At 39.0% G+C, this 22,206-nt stretch overlaps 1 protein-coding gene and 1 long non-coding RNA gene across 5 annotated transcripts in view; one reads left to right on the top strand and one right to left on the bottom strand.

The window, feature by feature from the left end:
• ZDHHC14 (zDHHC palmitoyltransferase 14) overlaps positions 1 to 22,206 on the top strand; it is a 65,236-nt gene that overhangs the window by 28,776 nt on the left and 14,254 nt on the right. For all 4 annotated transcript variants that reach the window (XM_082215274.1, XM_082215273.1, XM_082215271.1 and 1 more), the window contains exons 3-8: positions 5,682 to 5,840; positions 13,007 to 13,144; positions 15,969 to 16,017; positions 17,885 to 17,987; positions 20,026 to 20,135; positions 21,746 to 21,848. In XM_082215274.1, the coding sequence (XP_082071400.1) occupies positions 5,682 to 5,840; positions 13,007 to 13,144; positions 15,969 to 16,017; positions 17,885 to 17,987; positions 20,026 to 20,135; positions 21,746 to 21,848 (662 nt within the window). The remainder of the gene's footprint in view (positions 1 to 5,681; positions 5,841 to 13,006; positions 13,145 to 15,968; positions 16,018 to 17,884; positions 17,988 to 20,025; positions 20,136 to 21,745; positions 21,849 to 22,206) is intronic.
• LOC309528118 lies at positions 13,316 to 14,538 on the bottom strand. Its single transcript, XR_014217526.1, has 2 exons — positions 14,339 to 14,538; positions 13,316 to 13,461 (listed from the first exon to the last, which is right to left on the bottom strand). It is a non-coding gene; the product is annotated as an uncharacterized lncRNA (long non-coding RNA).

Raw genomic sequence — 22,206 nt, 5'->3', positions numbered from 1 at the left:
GTGATCAGCATCTGAGGCCTTTCTTTGTGTGCCTCCTCCACAAGAGGTCCAGAGAGTGGCAACACAAGGATGGGCCTTTTCTGTGGTGGCTCCCTGCTTCTGGAATGCTCTTCCCAAGGAGGCTCGTCTGAAACCTTCGTCACATACCATTAGGCACCAGGCAAAAACATTCCTCATCTCCTAGGCCTTTGGCTAAACAATCTATGGCCTTTTAAATTGGGGGGAGGTGTACTTGTTTGTTATTATTGTATGTATTTTTGAGTTTTTATATTGTGAACCACCCTGTGATCTTTGAATGAAGGGCAGTATAGATATTTAATAAATAACAATCTAAGTCATGAAAATGCTCTGTGTATTAGACAATGGTGGCTTTTGGTTTGTTTGCTGTCATTTTGGTGAGATACCTGAATGAGGGTGATCCGTGTTAGAAACTGATATATGTAAGCTAGGAGCTAAATGGCACCTTAAACCTAGGTTATGGGTGCAACAACGGAATGTCTTGGCACACTTTTTTAATAACAAGAATACAAAGTTGAAAATGAATGAACTGCAGTTAAAATATCATGTTCATTTTTTACATAGTCCAGTCCTTCCCCTGCCCTCCCCCTAATATTCTTAAGGGAGAAGTGGGGAGGTAGAAGGGTCCTCCTTTCCTTCCACTCTGCAGTTTTAATCTGAAATCTCAGGCGCAGTACTGCATCCAGAGCTCAGAAACTGCTTGCACTAATGAAATTCCCTGTCGCAAAATGCGCCTAGAGCAATGGGAGTTTCAAACACTGAGGATAATGTTTTGTCATTGTTTCATTAAGTTGTTTGAAACTTTTTCTTTGTTATTACTGTCCCCAACCCTCAAACATTCCATGAGCAAATGTTTAAATCACCCATAAATTAGCATATGGAGTTCACCATCTCTGATCTAAACTGTTGAAAAGCTTTTTGTATTTGTGTAGTGATGGGCTAAATTCATTTTTTCTAATAGGAGGTAATGTCAGTTTTTACATTAGAGGTATTCCTCTGTCTTTTATTTATATATCTGCAGATTTATAAATTCCTTCACAACCAAAAGTTACTGAGGTGGTGTACAAACAGTACAATACAATAAATTAAAATAAGATAAAATACAAAAAATACAAAACCCAATAAACTAAAAGCAATATAACAATTCCTGCAATTGTACTGTTATCATTTTATTTTTAAAAGCCTTCACGTACAAAAATATCCTCAGTAGCTGCCTAAACATCAAGACACAAAGGGGTTGGGTAATTTCGTTTGATAACTGGAAAATAGACTTTAATCCAGCAAAAGTTCTAAATTGTTTTGCCAGGCTCCAATATGGGCCACTTCAGAAGTTTCAAAAAAGCAGCATTGGAGGAAAAGGAAGTAGTTAATTCTTCCATTCCCATTTCCTCCAAGACCTATGAGAAATGCACATTTTTGACATCACATTGGGCAACATGTATCTGCCCCTGTCATCAAGAAATGACTGAAGTGCAAGTCATTCCTACTTCCTCTCTATCCCTGCTTCATTGAAATACTGAGATAATCCCTTAGTGTTTGCTTCAACTAATTTCCTCCATCTTCCAGCATATTTGAGATCAAATCTGTAAGACTGGGTAAATATCCAATGCAGCACCATTGGGGGCTTTTTTGTATTTTTTTCCCTCCTGGAAGAATCTTGCAACATTAAAGCTTGCTTTCAGCATTTTAAATGTAGATGGTCCAAATAAAGTGTTCGTTTGCTTGCTTTGAATGAGCCAACTGCTGTTCCCTCTTTCCAGCTATAAATAATGAAACTGCATAATAAGCCTTTGGAAACAGCTGTTAATACAGTATAAATAAGTTAGAAGAGAATGTTTTATGTTGAAAGGTACTGTCTTGCATCTATTCCTGTAGTGGTGAAACCAGATGAAGTTACGGGTTAGGAAACCAGGGAGAAAATTGCATGTAGTTTTCTTTGCTAAGAGCACAGGCTTTTAGACTGATATCAGTATTTATGAACACTTGCAAATGAAGGGATTTAGCATTTGTTCACCGTACAAGTTTGAGGAAGGAGATAAGCAAATAAGTTCGTCCTCTAAATAACATTTGCATATGTATTTGTATATATATTTATGTGAGGGCTGAATTAAGAATAGAGTTTGGAGGACTTGGTCAAGGACCTTTTTCATTAGGTTGGGGCATGGTTAATTAAGGTCATACTGAATCTTATTAACGTCAGGAACTATTCAGGGGCTTGTAATTCCTACCCTAATATTACAAGGCATAAGGTTTTATTGTGCCACTCTGCTTTTTTATGTGTGTACTCTGGCAACCAAGACTGCTTTCAGTTGATTATTAAATTTAAAAAGATCCAACACGTTGTGATTATCTTAGAGCATAATGCAGAATAAATGTGTTAGGTGCTATCTTGCCATGGCAAATACGAGTATCTGGGAATTTGTAAAATTCTTTGAGCAGATGCACTGGAGTGGATGCTGTCTGATCATCTTGGATGTCATTACATTTATACTTCAGCTTTAATTTGATGTCTTCAGTTCATTTAAGGATTTCTAATTTAATGAGTTCTTCAGTTTGGGCACAAAGTACTTCTATTTGGGATAGTTAATTGCAGTCATGGTATTGATGTGGACATATTAGTAGTTGGTTTAAGTGATCATTATGCAATTTGATTAAGTTTCTGTTCTTACCAAACAGAGTGGCAGAAGTATAAAGAGCCTTCAGATGTTAGCTAGTCACACAGAGTGCAGTGTTTGTTTTTTAAAATCCTTATTAATTGGAGGATTGTCACAGATTTTTCCTGTTCTCAGGTACTGCAAAATAGGCCATATTAACTACCCTTACAAAGCATGCTACTTTTGTGTACTAACACTGTGGTGTTCCTGCATAATAAATAAAGTCATTTTCCCATTTGCTCTCAATGTGCGTGCCACGTTTTTATAGAGTATTTTAGGTCAGGAAGGGATAATGTTCACACAAGTACATGCATTCAAAATTGCTGTGCCACAGATTCCCTGTGATGCCCTGAGTTTTCTAAGGGAACCTGCTATTACACATTACAACATTGCTTTTGAGAATTCCCAAATGAGTTTCAGAGCTTAATCTGTCCTGTAAAGTTCAGAGTAAGTAATAACTAAAGAAATAAGAATTCTAGATGCCAGATAACCCAGTTTGTTCTGGTTTTCTTCCCATCCTCCTCCCTTGCAAAGGTATGGATACAAAAGCATCACATTCAACTAAATGAAACAGTGTTTGACCTTGGTTTATCAATTGTGAAAGCAGGGACCCCTTCTAGTGTGGACTAATGTCACAATAACCATACATTACGCAGAAGTAAAAAGGTCAAGGTACCCCTGCCTGTACGGGCCAGTCGTGACCGATTCTGGGGTTGCGTGCTCATCTCGCTTAAGAGGCCGGGAGCCAGCGCTGTCCGGAGACACTTCCGGGTTACGTGGCCAGAGTGACAAAGCTGCTCTGGCGATTCAGCACCAGCGCAGCACACGGAAACGCCGTTACCTTCCCGCTATAAAGCGGTACCTATTTATCTACTTGCACTTAGGGGTGCTTTCGAACTGCTAGGTGGGCAGGAGCTGGGACCGAACGACGGGAGCTCACCCCGCCGCGGGGATTCGAACCACCGACCATACGATCGGCAAGTCCTAGGCACTGAGGTTTTACCCACAGCGCCACCCGCAGAAGTAATCCCCACTAAATTCTATAGGGATGGCTACCAAGTAGGCCTGGAGCCTGAACTGATCAATCTTAAAGGTGTCACACAGAACTGTTAACAAGGGCCCCACTAAACTTTCAGCCCTATGGAAAAAGTTTATCCCCCCACCCCAACTTTTTCGCTTCTATGGCTTCCCCCCCCCCAATACTGTGGAAGGATAATAAATGGACTAAGGTGTAGGAGACCAGGGTTAAAATCATGGTTCATCTATGAATCCCCCTAGGAGACCTTGGACTATTCATTGTCAGCCTTTGTCTCAGGGCTGTGAGCAGAAAATGTGAAAGAGAATCCCAAATGCCACCATAAGTTATTAGTAGTACAGAACAGAAATGTTTTAATTGGAGGATATATGTCCTCAAAGTATTTAGAGCAAAGTGCAAATTTGCCACCACCAACAAAAAGTTGCCTTGCCAGGAAAAAGGGCGCTTCAGAAGGTGCCAAGTGCTCTGCTGGAGTTAAATCAGGTCACTGAAGGCCTCTCAGGGCCACAGATGACAATAAAGATGCAGCAGAATTAACAGCATTAGGAAGAGCAACAAGGGTTGTAAGTATGACTTTGTGTAGCTACACTGATCTAACAGATCTTTATGTGAATGACGATCGGACTCACTTGTCAACACACAAAAACTGGCCGTATGAAGGTAGCAACATGAATAAGCAAATTCTTTTGGGTTTGGTTGCTACCTTTCTATTCTGAAATAAGTATTACTGAATTCAATGGAGCTTACTTCCAGGTAATAAATTAACTCCATCTATATCACCTGTCTGAGTGTCTCCCAAAGTAAAACAAAACAATTAAAACTATTAATTAAAATAAAAACACAATATGTGATTTAAAACATTGTTAAAAGTATTCTTCAGGTTAAAACTTTTTCAATACACTTTTAAGATAGAGATATTGCAAATAAATAAATATTATGGGTAAGACAAATATATGCATATAACAATATGCATGTAGTTTAGCACTTTATGCAAGGGTGAAACTAGGCTTTATTTCACCCAGGTCAGAGACCCAGTTTGGCATACACACTCCCCACATACATTTGTGTACACACACACACACACACACACACAGGCTGGGAGTCTCAGTGGTGCCCTCTGGAGGCTTTACCCGGGGCGAGAAACCCGGCTAGCCCCCCCCCCCCCGCTACAGCACTGCTTATGGTTGGCACAGAGGTCTCTTACTGTGTTTGTCCTTAGAGAATGAAATCTACAATCGGAAAATAATACCTATGCAGGTTAACTTGGAAGTAGGGCCCATTGAGTTCAGTGGGGTCACCCCCCAGTAAGTTAGCATAGGACTATAGCCTCCTGAAAAGAATCACACAGTACTGTATGGATGCAGGAATGATCATAATGCATAAGATGTTTGGGCTAAACACCTTCAGGACTAATTTCCCTCCCAAGGAAATGTAGGAATTAACAGATTTTTCTGCATGTCATCTTGGTTGTTGACACTGCATTTGGGACAAGTAAAGCTTCTCATATAACATCATGTTTTCAATCAAAAGAAGACTTAATATGGTTCAGTTTGTTATATATTACCCTCCTTATTTATAAAAAGGATTTAAAGGACAATTTTAGTTAGCTATTTCCAATTCATATAGATTATATTAAAAATTACAAAATAAAAAAAATTCCTTCTTGTAGCACCTTAAAGACCAACTAAGTTAGTTCTTGGTATAAGCTTTCATGTGCATGCACACTTCTTCAGATACACACAGTGTATCTTCACGCAGTGTATCTGAAGAAGTGTGCATGCACACGAAAGCTTATACCAAGAACTAACTTAGTTGGTCTTTAAGGTGCTACAGGAAGGAATTTTTTTTATTTTGACTATGGCAGACCAACACGGCTACCCATCTGTAATTAAAAATTACAGTAATGTACTTATTCCAAATATACTGGGTGAAAACTCAATCTTTTGACTTCTTGTTTTTATTTCCATATTTAGAAATTGCAAATGGCTCCAGTTCAGGAGGGTATCGTCCACCTCCCAGAACAAAAGAAGTAGTCATCAATGGGCAGACAGTGAAGTTAAAATACTGTTTTACCTGCAAGATTTTTCGCCCACCTCGTGCCTCACATTGCAGCCTTTGTGATAACTGTGTAGGTGAGTAAAAACACACACAAAAATAATATACAGATCTTGCTAGCTATAATGAAAGGTTAATATATACTGGTCGGTATATTTTGGTGTTTCTCATGATGAAAAGGAGATTCCGACTAAACAGCAGGAAGAACTTTCTGACCGTAAAAGCTGTTCAACAGTGGAACAGAATCCCTTGGGAGATTGCTGACTCTCCTTCACTGGAGGTTTTTAAGCCGAGGTTGCATTTCAGGGGGTTGGACTAGATGACCCTCAGGATTCCTTCCAGTTCTATGATACTATAACTTTTTTGTGTATTTTCGGGCTTGATAGAGCCAAAAATAAAGTTTTCAACCTGCTAAACATTTCTGTTCGTGCACTATATAGATTCCTTTTCAATTCAGTTTTCCTGTTTGAGCATTCCCTCTTGTTAAGAGTCACAGTGATTCATCTCTCAATTCTTTGTTCAATTTGAAATAAAACCATGGAGCTTTGGGTTGATTCAGAGCCACAGGCTACACCTGTCACATTTATAGTAGGAATCTTTTGTGAGTCAGAACACCTGGAAACCTGGGGCAAAACAAAGAAAGCTTAAATGTAACATCTATTTTAACAGGGCATACATTTTTGCAGTAAAAATAAAAGATAATGCACTGTCCTAGCTTTCTTACTCGTTTGCTGTGGAATATAATGGCTTAACTTTGGTGTTGAATACACTGCCCTAACCTTGGTGTTGAAGGCTAAATAAGAGGAGATAATGTTTAAAGTTATGTACTTCAAAATATAGTTTGTGAAGCAATATCTCTTCTGTATTATAGACTGAATCTGTGTGGTGCCTGTGGAAACATATTTCATCCATAGTTACCCACCCCCCGGCCACTTTAATCTGTGCTTAAAAGTAGTCTTGTGTAAACAAACAGAGAGAGAGAGAGAGAGAGAGAGAGAGAGAGATCTGCTTGCAGAGTCTAGAATCCAGAATCTATTGGCAGAGCCTGGTAGCGCGGTGGCAGCAAGAGCTCCCGTTCACCATTTTGGAGCCCTTGGAGTCTTTTTTTCTGGACTTTTGGCTCACTGACGTCCTCTTTGGGCTCAGGGAAGCGTCTCCTCGCGAGCCACAGGACTTTTCAGCTCTCCCACCATTTCAGGTTAGAATTGATTGACCCTGGTGCCGCACATATATGTGGTTGTGTGCGATTTGCTCGCGTGTAAGTGGGAGGATGCCTGCATTGAAGATTCTCTGTAATTCAGACAATATAATACAGTATAGTATATACCTAATTCAGAATGGGGGTAGGTTACAGTTGAGGATGGAATGGGGAGCAAAGGTTACTGCTTGTCTGCTGCATATTATTGTCCTCAGGTGCTCTTTTTTAAATATACAGTGGGCCTGCCACTGACCCAAGGGTTCAGTTCTGTGGGTCCGTGCGCAGAGGCAAAATTGCACAAAGACAGGAACCTCCGGAACTGCCCCCTTCAGAGGGGCTGCTTACCAGGCTCTGATTGAGAGAGAGCCCTATCTCAGGTAAGCGAGGAAAACCCACTGGGCATACAGGTAGGGGGAAACAAACAGAGAAAAAGGATCACTTCTCTTTATTTATTTTTTATTGCCCCCACCTGTGTAAGACTGTGATAGTGTAAGTTAAGTTACATGGTATGTAATTGTGATTAGGCCCCTAAGGAAGTTAGATTGGCTTCAACCAGAGCCAGGGCCTTTTCAACTCTGGCTCCGGTCTGGTGGAATGCTTTGCCTCATGAGACCAGGGCCCTGCAGGATCTGATTTCTTTCCGCAGGGCCTGTAAGACAGAGTTGTTCTGCCTGGCCTTTGGCTTGGAGCTAATTTGATTCCCTCCCTCTCTTTCTTTTTTCTTTTCCTTCTCCTCCTGCGATGAGGCTACATTTTAATATTTTAATGTTTCAATATTTTAATGTTGTATTTTAATTTTGTTTTTAAGTTGTAATCATTCAACTTGTTTTTATTATTGCCTGTAAGCCGCTCTGAGCCCGGCCTTGGCTGGGGAGGGCGGGGTATAAATAAAAATTATTATTATTATTTATTATAAATATTTTTTCTTAGTTTTATTGAACACTCTATAATTCAGCTTCCCAACTTATTGTCATTTGCAACATTTACACAATAGTTGTATACACAGTATAATACTAGAATAAGGAAAATAATTTGTACATAAATATATTTTCCTGAAATCTCTTGTTGCGCACAGTGTCTATAAACTGTCCAGCATTCTAAAAATGCATTTGTTTAACCATTATTTCCTCTTCTATATTAATTTTATCAATATAACAATAACCCAGATTCTTTCAAACCATTCTAAAATAAAAGGGGGTGTTCTCCCCATGCTTTTGCAATGCTTATTTTTGCATCAAATAATAGATTTAATATTACCTTGAAATCCTCCTCTAATAATCCTCTTTAAAAATTTAATAAAACTGTTTTAAGATTCATTCGTAACTTGTAACCAAGCCTGTCTGTAATAAAATTCCAGATTTAAAATACATACAGCTATATAATTGGGCAGCTCTGAACTATATGCAAGAAATCTGTTTGAGGCCCACTACATCTCCAATAGTTACTTTGTACTGGTGAATATATCCTACTAAGTCTATAGGGAGTCAAATATGTTATAAAATTATTCTTTTAACTCCACAGATGTTGTTCTTGCTAGAATCTTAACCCAAATCCAGTTGTATCCCTCAGTACTTAATTCCTACTGTAGATCACTAGCCGATATCCTCAAAAGTGTCCCTGGCTTGTTATCAAATTCCAAAATAATAAAACAGAACTGACTTGTTGTTTTCAGATATAAATAACATTTCATCTCTAGTCTCTGTTACCTCAATGTATTCTAATTCAGGTTATTGATGCTTCTCTCGTTGGAAAGTACAGTCATACCTTGGGTTGAAGTAGCTTCGGGATGAGCATTTTCAGGTTGTGCTCCGTGGCGACCCGAAGTAGCGGAACGTGTTACTTCCGGGTTTCGCCACTCGCGCACGAGCAGACGCTCAAAATAATGTCACGTGCATATGCAGAAGCGGCGAATCGCGACCTGTGCACGCGCGGACGTGGGTTGCATTTGCTTCAGGATGCGAATGGGGCTCCAGAACACATCCCGTTCGCATCCAGAGGTACCACTGTACTGGAATAGTGGAGTCCTGTGCTGCCCACTGCCAATGAAATTTCAGCTAATGATTTTACATCTTGCTCAGATATTAAATTTTTAGCAGAGTTCAATCTTGTTTGAGATCATATTGACAAGTCACCTAACACACCATGTTTACTTGTTAAGAATTCATTATGAAATGGTAAGGTATATGGTGAAAGTTCTAGACATAGTTTCTTTCTTATTTTATACCGTACGGGTATCTAATGTATTTATTGATTTTCTATACTACAGGGTATATAAATAAGAATTAAATTAGTACACCTTTCCTCCTAATCCCCCGCCTCCCCTATTTTTCTCTAGATTTCTTGTTACCTTTATATTTTATACTATACTGTTATAGTATAGTATAGTGTGTATGAAAAAATGGAATTTTATAAGTAATTTCCTCTTGGTTTTCTTCATGATATCACAGCATTGATTTCAGTAGTCTCTTCAAAACAAGGCTTTCTGCTTCAGTTACTAAGCCTTCCCCGTACCATTCGTTTAAAATGTCTAGTCTTGCAGCTTAGTATTGTAGGGGTCTCCCATTTCCCCATATTTTGATTTTTAAAAAGTTTTTAGTTTTAATGTTTTAAAAGGTATAAAGAATTGAATGCACAAATATGAATTTTAAGGTTTTTTTGTACTTGCTTTCTGGAATAAATGTGAATTGATTTGTTTTACATCATCTGGGATGCGGACACACCCACCCACACCCACCATAAGGGTGGGATTTTTGGGAGCCTACTATTCCTATATCCTTATCCTTGCTTTTTTGATAACTGTTCTTGTTGAACAAAGCTAGGTCTAATTCCAAGGTAATTTCTACTGTTCCAAGTAATCCTTGAAGAGTAATCCTTTAATGCCTTTATAATTAAAGATGTGAGGGTGATTACAACAGGTGATCCTTTTGTATTTCATGGTTTACTGAGCATTCAAGAGGTATTCAAGGAGCTTGAACTATTCATGAAACAGATTTGTACTGAATGTGGCATCATGGTAAGCAACCATTGTTTCTTAGGTAGAAGATATAGGATGTGGTTTATGTGTCCTTAACCCAGAGAAAAACTTAAGATAATCTTGCAGCAATTTATCTGAAATGGGCCTTGACCAGGCTCTTGAACAGACAGATTTTCCCCTCCAGGATACAAAAGCAGGGCAAAATCCAAAAGGAACATAAGAAAAGCCCTGCTAGATCAGGCCAAGGGCAGTGACCAACCAGATGCCTGTGGAATAACTGAGCACAGCAGCACTCTCTCCCCTTGCAATTCCCAACAACAGACATTCAGAGGCATATTGCCACCAACAGCGGAGGCAGAACATAGCCATCATGGCAAGTAGTCATTGATAGCCACCTTGGGGGAGAGGGAACTTCTGAGCTGTTTTCAACCAACTGATTCCACCAGCACAAGGGTTTCTGCTTCTGCAAGAGGACTTTGCCCCTCTCCACTCCCTGAATGCGCCCTGCACCCTCCCTAAATCTATTCTAGAGGGTTGTGGGCAATGCCAGAATAGATATGGGGACATATGGGGGGAAGGAGGGGGAGAAGTTTTGTTGCACAAGTGAAAATCCTTGCACTGACAGAACGACTTAGGTGGATACTGCCCACTGTGTTAAATCCTGCCATTAACACACATAGTTCTGAATAGTTCTGTCATCAAATGTTCTCTTTTAATGTTATCTAATCCTAATTGAAAACTATTAATATTCTACTTAGAAACAGAGAAATTGTATGAACAACTGGAGCTGGGAAACAGTCCAATATTAAATTTTGATAGAGCCCTTTCAGTTTCCTTTTTGGTTTTCTGTCCCTGAGTTTGAAGGTACATATTGTAAGGCCCATGAGCCGGATCAGGTCCACACAAAGTAAAAGAGAGCAAGGGGCTAATCTCAAATTGTGGCCTGAGATTTGGGGCACTCCCAAAAGCCCCGCATGAGGTCAAAGGTCTCTGCAAAATGTTCCCTCCTTCTTAGATTGAAATGGGGAAGATTAGGTTCAGTAACAAATACCAGCTTGCTACCAAGCCATGTGAACCTCTTCCCCTCTCACCTATGAGACAGTTGCTACTACACAGTGCCTGCATGAATTTGTTTAGGCTATGGAAACAGCCTTGGAAGTCTGTGTATACCCCAGGGGCACTATTCTGTTCCAATTCTAGTAAAGCAAGTCAAAAATTTGCAGGAGCAGTTGACTTGCTAAAAATTAGTCTCTTAGTCTTAAACCCAAGTTCTTTGAAGGTGCTATGTATCTTTTCCCATATCTGCAGGAAATGATTACTAGCATTGAAATTGCAGGATTCGTATGTTGCTGCATTTACAAATGTTTCAAATGCAGGAAAAGACAATATGTACTGCAAGCATCCCCACTGGGTTTTTAACAACAACAACAACAACAACAACAACAACAACAACAACAACAACAACAGATAAATGAAGAACAGCCCCAAAATGGATGCACATAAATTATGAAATCATAGGGGCTACAAAGGAAATCACAACATTACATATTGCCAAACAAGCACAGATGTGAATGATATCAATTGAATTAGCCAGGCTGCTGGTATGTTATACAAAGGCCCCTGTATCTTCTATCCCATTAGTTTTTCAGCAGTGGTTTTTGACAATACTGATTGGGTCTTTTGTGTACAAAAGCTGACTCTACCCATCCTCCCAACCAGTCATGAGAACTTATCTTTAACATATCTGATTCTGAGCTCATCCATACTGTCATCTGAGACTTTTTGTGGGTGAGCTGCGACTTTGCTGAACCCTGGGTGAGAACCTGGAGGCTGAGACGGAGGGTGTGCCAGAAGGAACATGAATTGATATAGATTTATATATGTTAGTAACCTTGTATTAGTGTTGAAGCAATGATTCTTCAACATCAACTTCATTGGGCTGGTCATGTTGTGCGGATGCCTGATGATCGTCTTCTGTCCCCGCTGTGGAAGGATGTGTGGATCCAGAATTGGCCTCCACAGTCTCTTACGGACTCATTGTTAAAACCGTGGTTATGGAAGACAATCTTACTTGGCCACAAGTGATCACCAAAGAAGAAGATGATTAATGTAACAATTTTATATTTATCTGTGTATTTTTGTAATATTATGTTGAAGTTGTCTTTTGTTCAGTTTTCTGTATACTGCTTAGAGATATTTTTAATATATTAAGCAGTATATAAATTAAATAATCAGATTTAATGTTGATAGTAAGCTTCCTGTACCTCTATTCCCTCTTGTCCATATGACGTTCTCCAAATCACTACATTCTCACACTCCCTGGACTGAGGCAGAATCATAGAATTGTAGAATTGGAAGGGACCATGAATGTAATCTAGTCCAACCCTTTGAAATGCAAGAATCTTTTTGCCCAATGTAGGACTCAAACTCACGACTCTGAAATTAAGGGTCTCGTGCTGTACCAACTGTGCTATCCTGCAGAAAAAAGTGTTAAATGAATAGAGAGAAATGTAATTATTCCCTTTCCCTCAATTCCCTGTTCCATTCATGGCTTGTAAATTAACTCTACTTTGAAAGAGATTTATAAAAAAATAATAGACTAAAGACAAAGGACTATGATAAAAATATGCATTTAAACATCCAATTTTGGGTCATATTTTTGTCATTTATATTCAAGCATTCACATGAACATGTGATAGCAAAAACTGGGGATGGGCATATATGTGTGCCAGCAGCTCTTAAGATCATTGTATGATTAGTGCAAAGGGCATTAGAAGGTTTTAAAGCATGTTCAATTGATCCCAGGCTAATAAGGGTTTCTGTTCTTGAAGAGAGCTTGAGTGTGTTCAGTTGAGCACACTTTAAATTCCCTACTGTAGTTGTCATGTGAAGATCTAAAAGCAGTTCATGTGGCCTTGGGGGTGGGGCTTGCACACACATCTTCCCCATCACCAGTTTTAGCTTGACTGCATCTTCAGGTAGACACCTGAACATGGCTGCAACGATTTTCTCAAGCAGGTCTGTTGTTGTTTTTGTAATTGCGTTCCATTTTTTTCTGCCTTTTCTTTCAGAACGGTTTGATCACCATTGTCCCTGGGTAGGCAACTGTGTGGGGAAAAGAAACTACAGATTTTTTTATATGTTTATTTTATCTCTGTCTTTTCTGACAGTCTTTATATTTGCATTCGTTATCACCCACATCATCCATCGTAAGTATGCTAGTACAATCAGATTACATATATAGCCATTTGCTTGAAACTCTATTTTTCATTCTAATCTTTTGGACATTCAGGATATACCCAAAATGGTATACCTAGTTTGATCATTAACAAGACTTTCAACTGTTAATCTTACTTCTTAATTCAGAAACTTAAGGCAAATGCATTTTATTCAGCTTTATTTGTTGTACTGCTGAACAGTTCATATAAAGGGAACATTCTGGCCCGCTCTCAGTTTTCCTGCAGATTGGTTTCATTGGTCTGTGACTGTTCCTTAATTTGTGGCCTGCCTTGCTGACTGGAAAACCCTATTGGCAAACAGAATAATTTCCAAAAGTTGGTCAACGTTCACAACCTGTTGTATTTATTAATTTGCATATTTTATTATTAAACTTATATACCACCATTCATCTGAAGATCACAGGGCAGTCTACGGTATTAAAACACAAAGATACATAATAACAAACAAACAAAAACCCACAGGTTTTGAAGGCCACAGGTTGTTTAATTAGCCAAAGGCCTTGGAGAAGAATGTTTTTGCCTGCCCCCTAAAGATATGTAATGAAATTGCCAGGTGATTTATATTCCTATGACAACCTACAAAGTAGTAAGAAACACAGTTTTACAATTTAATAAATTATTTAATAATAAATTGCATAGACTAATACAGCAAATTAAAATGGAAGTATCAGCAGCCTGTTCAATAAAATCAACCACTCTAAATGCTTACATTAGCAGTTGTTGTTTTTTAAGTCTGTGAAAACAGAAATGTTTTTGCCTGGTGTCTTAATGATAGCAAGAAGGTCTCTGAGTAGGCCTCCTGGCAATGTCTTTCCAAAAGCAAGGAAGCAAAGTGTGTTTCCAGTTTCCACCTGCCACACTTCAGATAGTAGGAGAACCTGGAAAAAGGCTGCAGATTATGTGGATTGATAAAGAGAGATGCCTCCAACAGTTATCTGGGTCCTAAATCGTGTAGCGCTTTAAAATTAATACCAGCACTTTGAATTGAGCTCAAAAAAATTATGGGAGGCAGTGGAGTTGCTTCAGCACAGGCAAGATGAAATCTCTTTGCCTGCTCCATGTTCACAGCCTAACCACAGTGTTATGGACTAGCTGCAATTTTCAAACTGTCTTCAAAGGCAACCCCATGTAAAGCACATTGCAGTAATCCTGCTTCCAAGTTACCAGGACATGGGTACATCTGTGGCAACAGAAGATCCTTTGTGCTCCATTTCCAGTCCAGCATCTTCCTGCCTAGTTGAGAGCTCCAGATCTTCATTGTGACCTGCCACATAGGTTTGGCCATGACACATTGTGACAGCCCCATGGTTATCATGGCAACCATGAAGTCCTGAATATCTTCTGATAAGACTGATTCTGAAATAATGTTGAGGTCCCTTAAGAAAATCAGTTTCAACTCAGCCAGCTCAGGTGTGGAGACTGCTTGGTAGAAGGGTGGTTGGTACCCAAACAGCAATCCCGCCGTGTCCCTAGTATACAACACCAAGTACAAACACCCCAAATCAGCACCCAACCTAATAGTAAGCATTGGGAGGGAGATGGAATCCCTGCTGACCATAACTATTATTTTTTTTGCCAATCGTTTTTATAAACCATAGCAATGTTTCTTCTGCAACATGGTAGATAGCGTAAAGTGTAAAGCCAGGAGAGACTGGCTTTTTGTGCCCTGTCAAGTGATGATGAGATAGATTTGATGAGTCTCCATGACCAGATAATGATGTCTTACTGTAAACTGATCTTGCATTAAATAGCAACACGTTAAGGAATCCTGAGGTTATGTTATTGTGGATGAGGATGGCACTAGAGTGGAACAGACCTTATATGCTGGCTTCTCCTTCTCAACCAGCCAGCACTTACCCCACTTCTACCATACCTCCCTCTGCCTGTAACCACTAGCTTATGTTTACAGACTCTTGTCTTTCCCACTCCCCCATTTAACGCAGAGACATAACACAAAATTAATAAAGCAGATAAAATATTTTTAAGGGAGCGTATACAAGAGATTGTCATACACATATGTTTAAAAATCCCAATTTCAATTGCACTTGAAATGCAAGAATTGGATAGCAGATAGGTCCATTTCACCAGCTCCTTTGACATGAACAAATGCTGTTTTTGAGGACGACAGTCCAACAGATATTCCCTCCTGGAAGTAGCCTTAGAAAGCCCTGTGCTGTTCAGTTAGGTGGCTGGGACTTCTTGCCAGGGCACAGAATCAACACAGTGCCCAGCTTTCTCTGTCCCTAAATGTCAGCAGTTAAAAATAGATCTGGACCTTAATTTGACAATTGCTTGTCATTCTTCTTTGCTGAACAAATTAATGAGTTAAAGCTGGCTCCTTGCATCATGTCTCCTAATTGTATCCAGAGAAATCCGTAAGCAGCTTGGAATTTGGGTCATATTATGATGCATTTACAGGATTTCCTGATCCAACATAAATATTTTTGTGTGAGAGAAAATATATTTATGGATACCTTTCATGTTGAATAATCTTGCAGTGTTTTTTCCACCATAATAGGATAGAATGAACAGATTGATAACAGAAAACTTATTTATGGGGAACTGGTGTCTGCAGACTTTAATGTGTTACTATTGAGAAAACATCCAGCATATGTTAATTCTGGTTTTAAAACTTCCATTTTTGCTGAATAGTTTCAGTAAAATTTCAAGGCTAAATTTAGCAAAATTTGTGTTGTAGTTCTTTGAAACTCTAACTGTATATTGGATATTGAGATTTGTTTTTATGTGGACAGTATATATTATCGTTTAATATTTACATTTATTCTTTCTACAGGATCTCAACAAACAGGGTTCTTAAATGCACTCAAGGACAGTCCTGCAAGATATCCTTTCAACTGGAGTGCATTTGCATGCTCTTAGTTAATATTGTATAAATTTTAAAAGCATTGCTATCTAGATTTATTTGGTGTTGTTTACTCTTTGACAAACATTTGGGTTATGCAGTTATATGAACTTCAGACATACTTCAAGTAATCCCTCTCTCTGGATTTACACACAGCAATTTGGATAGCCCCTATTTTATACTGTAAAATAGTGTGTATAGTTTTAAACATTCATTACTAGAATATGAAAATGGTTTTCGTTTTTTATCAAAGCAGTTATACAGTTTGAGCAAACAAGTGATTTTATCAGAAGTAATAAAAAGAGAATGTATATTTTTAGAATTAAACTTCCTGACAGAATGATTTTGCATTGGGTGATAATTTACCCAGTTTCCTTCAAGAGAACTTCCAGCATTAGCAGCAGAAGTAGCAGCAAATCCAGAAACAAAATAGGAAGGAACCTAACAACAAGTTGTGCCTCTCTTTCAAATATTTGGAACTACTGCTGCATCTTTTACCTGACTGTTGCTCCCCACTCCCCAAGCCTATACCTACAGTGCTGATCCTAGCAGAGATCAACAAAGAAATTGTATGTGGATTATAAATTCCCATCATACCATTTTGAAGACCTGGGAGTGCAGGAAGAAGCCAACAAGCAGCATTCTGTTGACACATAGAATGCTGTTTTTTAGTAATGGGTGTGTTGTGTCAGTTCAAGAAGAAGACAAACATAGGCCTTCAAACACAACTTTGCTTTATCACAGCATAACTAGATTGAGGCAAATGCTCTTCCCAGCAGCAAGAAGTGGAAGAGAATTGCAAGAGCACAGTCAAGCTAAAAAGCACTAACTTAACTCACTACAATACAAAACAGAGTGCATTTGGAAATACCATGACTTCAGTCCTGCACAAAATTGTGAACATCTAAGTGTCACTAACTTAGTGGAAGTTATGCACAAACAGCTGTGAAGATAGCAGCCCAGGTACTTTAAAAATAAAAAAAAATATTCAGGTATAACTTCTACTATGTTCACTTACTTGTATATTCATTGGGTATAAATGCTAATACACAAGTACCTCTGTGTTGGAAGAGCTTAGGTTTGAACACAATGTTCATAAATAACACAACAATAGCCTCCAGTTAAAAGAATTACAATAGCTTCTAAGAATGTTTTAGGCTTTTCAGTTCTCTGAAAATGAAAGAGTCTTTCAGTTATTTTAAAATCAAAAGGTAGTTGATTCCACATTTGTGGACTATTCAGCCACAACAATTAGCTATTTATTCATAATTTGCATTTAAGGGTTGGGCAGTTGGGGGAAAAAATCAGGAAAGCATCTAGTAGGAAAAATCCCATGAATACAGTGTGTTTGATGATGCCCCTTCAAGCAGGAGTGGAAATGGTGGTGTGTGGTAATGACTCTGAGGCTAGAATTCGTGTTGAATTTCTGAAACTGCCAGTAACTCATAGCAAGGCCTTGGGCAAAATTTTGTGATTTCCTGATGCCTTCTATTCTCACTATGTCCTAATTTTTGTGTGTGCAGTTGTGTCATGTGAGCCAAGGCTCTTCTGAACTACATAAGGAATGTTTGTTTAGGCTTCTACGTGCAAAAATGTAGGGATTAAAAGCTATCTGTGTACTAAAAATCGTGATGGAACAAGCGAAGGTCCACTTAGTACAGCATTCTGCCTCTTCTAAATATACATTTTCTGGATGTTCACAAACTCAGCATGATAGTTATGGCTATCCTAGGCATTTCCAATTTGGAGCAGTATATTCATGGCCTGAAATTTCCATTTAGCCATAAATGCTAATAGCATTTACATTCATTGACTTCTCGGTTACTATTCCCTTGACGTTCAGTTACTGTGCTGGAAGCTGTGGTATGTTTCTTCTCCGTTTGGTCCATTGTTGGGCTCTCAGGTTTTCATACTTATTTGATCAGCTCCAATCAAACAACAAATGAGGATGTAAGTGTTTTTAACCTTTATTTAGTAACTATGTTTGTCATGGAAACAGCACACATGACAGTGTTTTCTGCTAAAACAAAGCACTGGACTGGACACAGCCCCCTGGTGGCATTAATGTTTCATTTGGGCCCAAATCTTGTTTAGTGGTTAAAAATCTCCACTTCCTTATTCATAAGAATGGTCTTTAGGTCATTATGCATTAATGGGTGTTCTGCAAAAGCAATATTTTTGACTGGAGAGAATGCTTATTGAGAACGCTTCCTTCTTCAGCCTGCTTGTGCAGCTCTGTTCCAAACTTTGGAATAATGAAGTGGGAACCTGATGGCCAAGATGGTGTTCTTTGGGTAGCATACCAGATTCCCTCTCTAGTTTTATCCTCTTAGTCCATAGTGATTGGCTCAAGGTCACTTAGTGGGCTTCATAGCAAAATACAGATTTGAACCTGGGTGTTCCCAGTCCTACTCTGTCTCTCTAAATTGTTTCACTACTCTGGCTATCTGACCTTGATGGATTGACCCAGACAGTGTTGCTTCCCAAGGACTTGCACAGGAAACAGTGGCCATGCAAGGGCAATAGCTGCATATGAAATTTGGATACAGATTCAGTCTTTCCTGAGCTCTGTTCTTACAAGCTTTTGGAGAGTATACAAGACATTCCCCTTATAAGCCTATGAAGTTCACAGAGGTTCTATGTTTTTAATGGGTTATTGTTTTGGTATTTCTATTTTTAATCATATTATTGTTGGGAGTCTCCTCAGGCCTTAGAGAGACTGGATACAAGCCCTTAAAATTAATAAATTAGATAGCTCAGGGACCTCTGCATCATTGCAGAGACCCTTTTGAGCCAATCTGGCAGCATTTCAGCCTTCTCAGAGCTCAAATCCCCCAGAGGCTCTTTTGTGACGCAGAGATCTCTGAGGCATCTCTTCACTGAGTGCTGGGAGGATTGAAATACTGCCAGTTGAATCAGAAACGATGCCTTGCACGTAGCTGTTGGCCCCAGCAGTGCCATTTCCAAGCAAGTTCTTGAGAAATAGTATGCTGTCTGGGCCAACATCAGTGCTTGAAACAACATTTCAAGCCAGCAGATATTCCTCTCAGAAGAAAAGAAAAGGATGCCGCTGAGGCCTTACCCTGGAACATTCTTTCCTCTTGCTTTGGATGCTTCCTTCCAGCATCCTCAGCCAGGGGAACGGAACCCTCCCCAGCCAAGTTGCTCTGAGGGGGAATTATGTCACCACTGGGAAATAGCCCCCCAACTGCTTGGCAAGACAGTGCCCAGCCTCCGCAAACCAAGCAAGTTGGTCACTGCTGCTTTAGGAGTAAATAGACTGATTCGTTCAGGAGCTGCTTGTTGGGAAGGGTTCCAGTTTTGAAAAGAGCACGTTGGAGCTGTCTGGGAATAAATCACATAGCTTGCCAGTTTAAGTTGCAAACTTGTGAGAAACAGTGTTACTTGAATGTGAAGATGGGGAACCTGTGGCCCTCCAGATGCTATTAGCGTCCAGCCCCAGCCAGCATGGCCAGTGGTCGGGGACAATGGAAGTTGCAGTCATCAGGATAACCACAGGCTCCCCATACCTGCTTTACTGAGATACTAAAATTCCCTGTTATAAAATAGAAGACTGTTTTTTTAGTTATGTTTATTTGATTTTTACATTTAATTTGCTTTATTCCTGTTACAAGCAGCTCTGGGAATATGATTCAAGAATGATATTAAAACATTCATAATATATAAATAAAAAGTGGAGCTGTCACCAGTGACATCCCAGGATGTGATTAGGATGGAACCAGCTGTTACATCCTGGAATGGAGAAACAGCTGGCACAGAGTATACCTTTGCCCTTGGAGGGTATATGTGACAGGGGAATGTGGAACAGTGAGACGTTGTGAATAAAGTGACATGTTTAGTTGTAGGTTTAGGTTGTAGGGTACTGTTGGGTCAGCCTGGTTTACCTTAGGAGAGTACGGAAGAGTTGTAGCACTTTGTATATTGAAGAGTGCTACAAAAAGGTGCACTAACGTTCCTTTCTTACCAGATCAAGGGATCTTGGTCAAATAAAAGAGGTAAAGAAAACTTCAATCCATACAGCTATGGCAACATTTTCACTAACTGTTGTTCTGCACTCTGTGGGCCCATCTCTCCCAGGTAAGGGGTAAAATACAATTGTTCAGTATCTTCTCTTCCTTTTGGTCCTTAGTGCTTGTTGGCTCAATTGTATGTAACTTGCAAGACCACATAGTTAATAATAATAGAATGTGACATTTGAGTCCTCTAGTGTAGTGGTCATGTATGTTGCATGGTTTGCTGCTAATAGGACACTGGTACCACATAAGTCTGTTGTGTACCACCCATTCATCACTTGTGGAGCTTGCAGTAACTAAACTTTTGGAAGGAAGAACCTAAGCTATAATCTTCTGATGATCCACGACAATTGATTTGCTCTTCTCTCCAGATACAGCAATTGCATTTTAAAATTGCTAGCAATACATTTAAAAGCTTGATGTTGTAAACATTATTTATTGTTTATTTGATTGGAAATATATTAAAAATCTGTCAAGTGTGTTTCAGAATAAGAGCATGTTTAGAATGAGAAAAATGCTGCTACTGCTGCTACTCAGTTATGGTGTGGATATGCAACAGAAGGTTATAACATCCTTGCTTCCTGTTAAATCTACCACTTCCCACACATTTTATAATGCTTATTTTATGTAAATGATGGCAAACCCGTTCAGAGTTTTAACTTGCAGATGTTCTACACTATTTTTGTTCTTCTTCACTTCTAACTGCTTATGGTAAGTTTTTTCCAGGCACCAATACTAGGAATTTTAAAAAAAAATTTGTCTAGTTAAATGTATACACTACCTTTTCAATTAGAAATATATACAAGGCAGTTTACAATAAAGTTAATATTCTGACCAGTACACAACAAAAACTGAGTAAAACTATTGCAAACATGGTTAAAAAAATATTAGGAGCACTGAAAGTCCAAGGTGACTGTTAAGAAGAAAATGCCTGTGCCAACAAAACCTGTTCCTGAAGTTAGTAAAATGGACACGAAGTGAGTAGCTCTGGGGGAAAGGCTTCGAAATATGAGACATCAGTGCAGAAAAGGCCTGATTCCTGGTCACCAGTCACCTAACCTCTGTTGGGGGCATCCAGAGAAGGGCATTGAGGAAGATCTTAAATAATTAACAGTGTGTGGTTAATTTTTTCAGCAATGATCTGTGGTAACAGAATTGTGTAAGTTCTCCCATTTCATGATATAACTCTGTTAAATTAACAAGCAGTTCCCCACTAGAAACCGAATAACCTTGTTATTCTGTAGAATGCATCCATAGTAAACTTTGATTAGAGTTTCTATTTCATTTTTTAAATGTTCCGGTCATTATTCTAACATAAGCACCATTGAGTTAAATGAGGCTTAGTCTCAAGTAAGTCTCAAGTATAGGATTGCAACCTTAAGAAAACTTCAGACCAACTGTTCCAGAGTGACTTACGGATTGCAGCCAGTTTTCTTCCTCTTTTTATGTTTCTCCAAGTTACAAATATATTGCAAAAACTCAGAAATGCAGCTTCCGCTTTTGCTACCAAACTCTTGGGAACAAATAAATCTATTTTACTGTTCCATTAAAAGAGGTATTGAAGCTATTCTCATATGGTTCATTGTTCTTAAGGTGAAACTTTTTTCCTTTTAAAGCTGGACCGAAATTCTCTAACCAGAATTTTTTGTAACAAAACTTTTTATTATTCTGTAGCTTAATTGACAGAAGAGGATTTATGCAGCCAGATACTCCACAGCCAGCAGCACCCTCAAATGGCATTACAATGTATGGGGCCACACAGTCTCAGAGTAATATGGTAGGAACCATCCCATAATGTTGATCAAGAGCCCTGTGAATGTTTTCCTTCTCAGGTTTCCTGTGAACTAATCAAGTCGCTAAACTAACTGGATGCTACTGGTACTCTCTGTTAGGGGATATTTCATTGTTGTACTGTAGTAAACTCCAACAAACTTATAGATTTTCATAAGCACTTGGGAGGGGGGAAGTAGTGTAATGGACAAAAGGAAAAGATTGTCTACCTCCTGACAGTTAAATATAGTGCCAAGAGAAGTTTTCATGTATGGTTGAAGTTTTGCCTGTCTTTGTTAGCCTTAGATGGACCTTGGATCTTCAATATCATATTTGTTGCTTTTAAATTACTTTTCCCCAAAAGT

Source organism: Podarcis vaucheri, assembly GCF_965113315.1.
Source record: "Podarcis vaucheri genome assembly, chromosome: 3".
Taxonomy (NCBI): domain Eukaryota; kingdom Metazoa; phylum Chordata; class Lepidosauria; order Squamata; family Lacertidae; genus Podarcis; species Podarcis vaucheri.
Note: the sequence above shows the minus strand (reverse complement) of the source record. Positions and strands in the feature narration are given on the sequence as shown.